The following is a 6,161-nucleotide window of genomic DNA, read 5'->3' on the forward strand; positions in this document are numbered from 1 at the left end:
CACCAGAAAGCATTTCCACGGAAGATCAGTGTCCACAGGAGTTTTAGAGACTTTATTTATGTATAAACAATTTAAACACTTTGCCATAAATTATCTTTGCCTGTCCCTAGTCTTTGCTTAGCAGCAAATTAAAATTAATATAAAAACTCGATGAACAATTCATACATGTATATTACAAAAAGGTCCCTGTACCAAAGTTCTTATTAGACTTTTTTTTTGTGTGTGTGTCTGTGTGTGTGTGTGTGTGTTTTTTTCCGCTTTTTAATTTTTTTTGTTTTTTTTATTTATTTTTATTTATTTTTATTTTCTCTCCTCGTGGTGACTGTCATGTGATTGTCTCAGTTTCTGGACCAAACAAACACACTAATAATAACTTTTAAGTCTGAAACAGTGATTGTGCCTTACGGCATATGTATGTACAGGGCGATCGGAAGTGGTAACCGTTAGCAACAGAGTCACAAGTGGTGTACCTCTACCGTAACTGATACCCACAAACTACGGAATCTAAACAGACTACACCCTGTAACTGCGTATTACTGTCCACAATGGCATCTCCAAAGACAAAAAGAGTATGAGATTTATGTGTAGTGAGTATAGCCACCATTTTGAATTAAATTTTACACTCTCTGCGCTCAAATAAATTAGCTCAGGCCTGACTAAGTGGGGACCTGAGAGTTAAGTGCCGGACGGTATTGTTTCGCTTTGACTTCTGATACTGTTTTTTTTTTTTTTTCTTGTGTTTTTCTTTTTCTTTAAAAAGTATTTCCAGTGCTCGATCCTCCGCTTTTGTGCCCCCCCTCCCCAGGCGCTACACACAAATCACCCCCAAAGTCATGTTTTTTTTTTTTTTTTAAATGCACCTGTATTTGCTTAAACGAAAACGTCGTCGTCGCAAGTGGTTTGTCCAACCGTCAGTCTGAGTCGTCCTCAGCTGGTCTGGTGATGCCGGCCCTTGTGAATGTCTTTGTGTTGCTCACGTGTGAATGAGTGAGGTATTAGGATGTGAGGCCTTCTCGTCTTCATTTCTTCGTTTGTACGGTCAGTGTGTTTGTCTTTTTGTTCGCTTTTTGTTGTTGTCGTCGTCGTCGTTGTTGTTGTTGTTTTAATGTGTTTCTTCTCTGTTCCTTTCCTTTTGGCTAGTCTGGGTCTCTTTTCTGCCTTAGACCCGGAACAAGTGGGTCATATTTTAGGGGAACCTTGAAACATTTTTTGTGTGTTTTCGTTCGTTCGTTGGTTCATTCGTTCATCCTTTAGTTTTGTTTTCCTCAGAATTGGTGGCCGAGCTCTAGTCTACTTCAGGATGAGGGACTTTGCGCTTGGACAGTAGCATTTGAACTCAAAAAATGTGAGCTTTCTTGCCACTTGGGGTCCTAAAGCAGCCCGGCCTCAGTGCCCCTGTTAGGTCTTCGTCTCCTTAGGAGAGGAGGTCACAGTTGCTCCTGCTGAGCCACCCAGAGAAGAGGTGGCAGCAGGTAATTGTGTTACCTCTTTCCCATCTCATTCTGTCTTAAGAACTGGATGTTGCTGCTACTGTCTGCCAGCTCTGGGTACTGTTCCACCGGAAGCACGTAATAGCCCTCATAACCTTGCACCCGTCCCGTGCTCAGGAGTTGCTGCTTCTCGCCCTCCGTCCACAGACGGCTGCCCTCTCTCCCGTCCCTGGCTTTCTGCTGCTCCTTGGCCCAGGCAGTACCCAGGGCCCTCTGTCGCGCTTGGTCCAGGACGCGGGCCTTCTCTTCATCCAGCGTGTCGGGGGTGAGGCCGTAGCGGATGCTGAGCAGCAGCGTGGAGTACTGGAATTCAATGTTGGTGAACCTTCGAGTCCTGCCGTTCACCAGCAGCGTGGGCTGGGACACTGTCACGTTCACCCCGCTCTCCAGCACCTTGCGCCCAATGGTGGTTCCCAGCGTAACCAGGTCACCGTCCGCTGCGCCGATCTTCACGAAGTAGTGTGTGTCCTTGCCCTCGATGCTGTAGTGCATCTTGTCCAAGTAGTAGGCGTTGTTCAACACGGATGCTACCTTGCGGCTGTCCTCACTGGCGATGCTAGACACGCCTGTGGTCACCCGCCCTTCTTTGATGGCGAACATGATGCCTTTGCCGATGATGGGCGTGGTCGTAGCAAACCAGTGGCCTGCTTTCTCTCGGATGCTTGCATGGAGCTTTTTAGAGATGACCTGTCCTTCTAGAGCCAGGAAGGCCTGGTTATGCCTCTCTGTTGTCTGCTGGACCCCTGTAATGAGCTGTGGGCACAAGACAAAAAGGAACGGTCAGAAGGTAGAGTTGGCAGTTCTGAAGCAGGTAGTATAGGGATGGCCGCTGAGGGCTGTTCTGGGCTTGATCTGCTGAGCCTGCATGTACTGAGACAGCCCTACCTTTTATAACTTGGGCAGACGGGCTGGTTCCCAGTCCTCTAATGGGGCGCGCTGTTCACTCTGTCACCATGCCACTCACAGAGAGATGGAGAAAAAGGTTCTCCATCTTGCCTGATTCTGTTACATGGGCTGTGCACCCCTTCGACTGTGGGAGCCTAGAGGTAATCTGCATTTGTGGGGCAGCAGCTCTCTGAGTACATTTCAGACCCACGGGTGTCCTGATGTAGAAATCAGGTGTCTAAGCAGCTGGCCGCCCCACTGTTGTGACCTGCCCTGCTCCAAAACCAGTGGCTTGGACAGTCACTGCTTTTACTCAAAGCCAGAGCAGCCGTAGACGGATCAGTGGGGCTCACAGCCCTGTTAGTAAAGTGGCTCTCAGGCCACTGAGCTGAGGCTGTGTTCCAGCCAGGTACTCTAGGTGATTTGTGTACATATTCCTATTTGAGAGCTCTAGGCTAAGAGATCCAGGCTGCCAGGGCCAGAGGGAGTCCCCCCCGACACTCCCCACTCTGAGTCCATTGCTTTGGACCTCAGCCCTGGTTCTGCAGAGGAATGAAATCACCATTATCTCCTTGGCCTTGCGTTCTCCACTCACAAATGACAACTTGTCTCAATTGGCGGTTGGGGGACAGGCTGGGATAATGGAAGAGGCTGTGTTTGGGAGGTAACGGCACTTAGATGAATGAGGGAAATGATGGCTATTCATCCACTGAGTGGTCCCCGAGGGGCAGGACAGAGAGAATGCCATTCTCAATTACCCAGCAGCTCCTCCTTGCCTCTCTATAGTCACGCAATCTGGATGACTATTCAGAGCAGCTGAGACCTTCTAGACGGCCCGCAGAGCAAAGCCCCGGTCCTGTACCAGGGGGGTCGGCTCAATGCAGTCCCTGCGCTGCCCATCTGCTTGTGGCTGAGGTCTCAGCTGCACCCAAATTGAAACTGACCACCCTTCGGTCATCAGAGGAACACCCAGGCACACATTATGTTCTAAAAACTCAATCTGTATGCATTTGGGCCATAATGTGCTGAGGTTTTATGTAGGGCATAAAAATGTTCCTTAATGGGACAGAAACTGCAAACCACAGTTTTATTGCGTTCCATAAAAGCTGAAAGGGTTATGGTCGCACAGCAGTGCAGATGGCAGGTTGCCACTGGATTTCTCTGGGCTATTGTTAATCAAGGAGTGACCAGAGGGTAGATACTGAACAGATAATGATACCACAATTAAGGTAATCATTGAGGTTGGGAAGAAATATGGGACATACTAGAAAGGACCACAATGGCATTCTCTCTGCCTGGGAAGTCTCTGCTTCTGCATGACTTTTATACCCAGCCTCAGTGTTCCTTTCCCAGCAGGCCCTGGGCTCCTGTGTGGCAGCGTCCATGAAAGAGAATGAGGACTCTTGTTTGGATTCTCATCAAGTGCTTACCCCCTGACCCTGCTTACCTGTCCATTCTCACTTGCTTGGCTCTCTGACAGTTCATAGGGGGGAGGCACAAAATACATTTTGGCTCTTGGGAATCCAGGAATGATGTTGCTGAGCTGAAATCCAAACATCACGAGCCAGCTCTTCACGTCTACGGCAGAAGGAAAAACAAAGACGTCTGAAATCACAGGGACAGGAGGCTGCAGCAGGTCTTACAAAGAGAACAAAATAACTGGGCGGCTGGGTGTGGGATCTAAGAGAGGAGGGTGGCAGTATCTGGTGGCAACCTCTGGGAGCTGGAACCAGAGAGTCTTTAAGAAGTAATTTATTTTTCTAATGGGCATTAGTGTTTTGCCTGATGCATGGTACCCACAGAGGCCAGAGGAGGGCATCAGAACCCCTGGAACTGGAGGTTTAGATGGTTGTGAGCCACTACATGCGTGCTGGGAACCAAACTTGGGTCCTCTGCAAGGGCAGCATGCGCTTTTAACTGCTGACCCATCTCTGCTACCCAGTCCTTATACGCGTCCAAGGAAACAGATGTCTCTCCCGAGGTGGCCATTGATGGCCACTATGCTGTGATTACAAACGCCAGCTGTAGAATGGACAGGTTCAACTTCAAGTGCCCCAGCGGTGTGACCTTGGCTACATTAACCTGCTACCTTCAGGTCCTTCGACTGAACTAAGACTATAATGGTTCCACCTCATTTCGTTGATGTAAGGACTGGAGGAGAAAACATGTAAAAAAATCCACCATACACTCTGGTACACTGGCAACTCAACTAAAATTTTATTGGAAGGTCACACGAACTTCTTTTTAAAAGACTTTTTTTTTTATTACGTTCTTTATGTATATGGCTGTTTTTGTCTTCACGTATGTCAGCACACAAGAAGAGGCATCGGGTCCCATGAGACTATGGTTATAGGTGGTTGAATTTTAGGAAGAGGGAAAGGGGGTGGTAAGCTGATATAACATGGCAGTTATATAGCTACCATGTGGGTGTTGGGAATCGAATTTAGGACCTCTTGAAGGGCAGCCAGTGCTCTGAATGGCCTTTAATCTCTCCAACCCCTCCTATGAGCTACCACAGGCCAGGCAGTGTGTCGGAAGCTAGAGTCAATGACCAACCAGGGGGATGAGTGGTGACTGCGATCGTGGTATGGGGACATTGGCTCTGGGGCTTTGCACCGAAGCTGGCTTGCAGAGGGAAGTCTTCAGGGCTGGTCGTGATGAACAGACATTTAGTTCTTGAGCCCATTCCTCTAGACCTCCTGTCCTTCAAAGAGACATCAAGAGTCCCGCCCTATTCAGGTGAACATCCCAGCCACTGCGTTTGGACTTATATGTCCTACACACCTAGTGGACGGTCCAAGTTTTCTAAGTAGGACAGCTCCCCTCAGGCCTCCTGACCTCCTTTCACTCATCCATCAGTGCACTTCCATTTTCATTAGGACCATAGGCTGGCACGCAGAAAGACAGGGCTCATTTCGCTCTTTATTTCTCTTCACCAAGGCATGCTGAGAACTGCGGTCACATCCTGCCTTGCCCTTTTCCCTGTTCCCTTTCTGCCTTTCCTTTTTTTTATTTTCTTCTTTAAAAAATAATTTTATTTATTTCATGTATGTGGGTACACTGTAGCTGTGTTCACATGCATCAGAAGAGGGCATCAGATGGTTGTGAGCCACCATGTGGTTGCTGGGAATTGAACTCAGGACCTCTGGAAGAGCAGTCAGTGTTCTTAACCACTGAACCATCTCTCCAGCCCCCTTTCTGCCTTTCTTAATTTCTGAAATAGTCCACTAGGACCCTGGAGTTCAAATCTGCCTTTAGGAAAGCTTACCACACCTTCAGAGTTTAACAGTCCCTTTTTCCTCTTGCTACAATTCAAATCTTTCTACAGAGCACTGGTATCCCTGCCCTGGCTTTAGCCTTGAGACCATGGATGGATGATCTTGGGCTACTCACCTGAATTCTGTGAAGTATACTGCCTCTTTCTCTGACTCTGAACCAGACTTTAGTGATTTTGTTTGAGGAGTAGTGCTCCTTCTAACACCTCGGCTCCTTACTCCCCTACCCTCCTCTCATGACTCAACTCCAGACTTTGTCACTTATAATTACTATGTCATTTTCATACATACAATCCTCTGGCCTCAGCTCTCCGGTTTATATACACAACGCCCATGACCTTCCATCTATACATACATACATACATACATACATACATACATACATACATACCATACACCACAACCAACTATCCATCCATACATCCATCCATCATCTATCCATCCATTCATCTATCCATCCATCCATCCATCACAAACATACATACATACATACATACATACATACATACAT

At 47.6% G+C, this 6,161-nt stretch overlaps 1 protein-coding gene across 3 annotated transcripts in view; it reads right to left on the reverse strand.

Annotated features, from left to right (window-relative positions):
* Positions 1-263: 263 nt before the first annotated feature.
* Tenm2 (teneurin transmembrane protein 2) overlaps positions 264-6,161 on the reverse strand; it is a 935,438-nt gene continuing 929,540 nt past the window's right edge. For all 3 annotated transcript variants that reach the window (XM_032911994.1, XM_032911993.1, XM_032911992.1), the window contains 2 exons: positions 3,823-3,953; positions 264-2,243 (listed from right to left, as the gene is read on the reverse strand). In XM_032911994.1, the coding sequence (XP_032767885.1) occupies positions 1,482-2,243; positions 3,823-3,953 (893 nt within the window). In that variant the 3' untranslated portion in view covers positions 264-1,481. The remainder of the gene's footprint in view (positions 2,244-3,822; positions 3,954-6,161) is intronic.

This window comes from Rattus rattus, chromosome 9 (genome assembly GCF_011064425.1).
Source record: "Rattus rattus isolate New Zealand chromosome 9, Rrattus_CSIRO_v1, whole genome shotgun sequence".
Classification (NCBI taxonomy): Eukaryota; Metazoa; Chordata; class Mammalia; order Rodentia; family Muridae; genus Rattus; species Rattus rattus.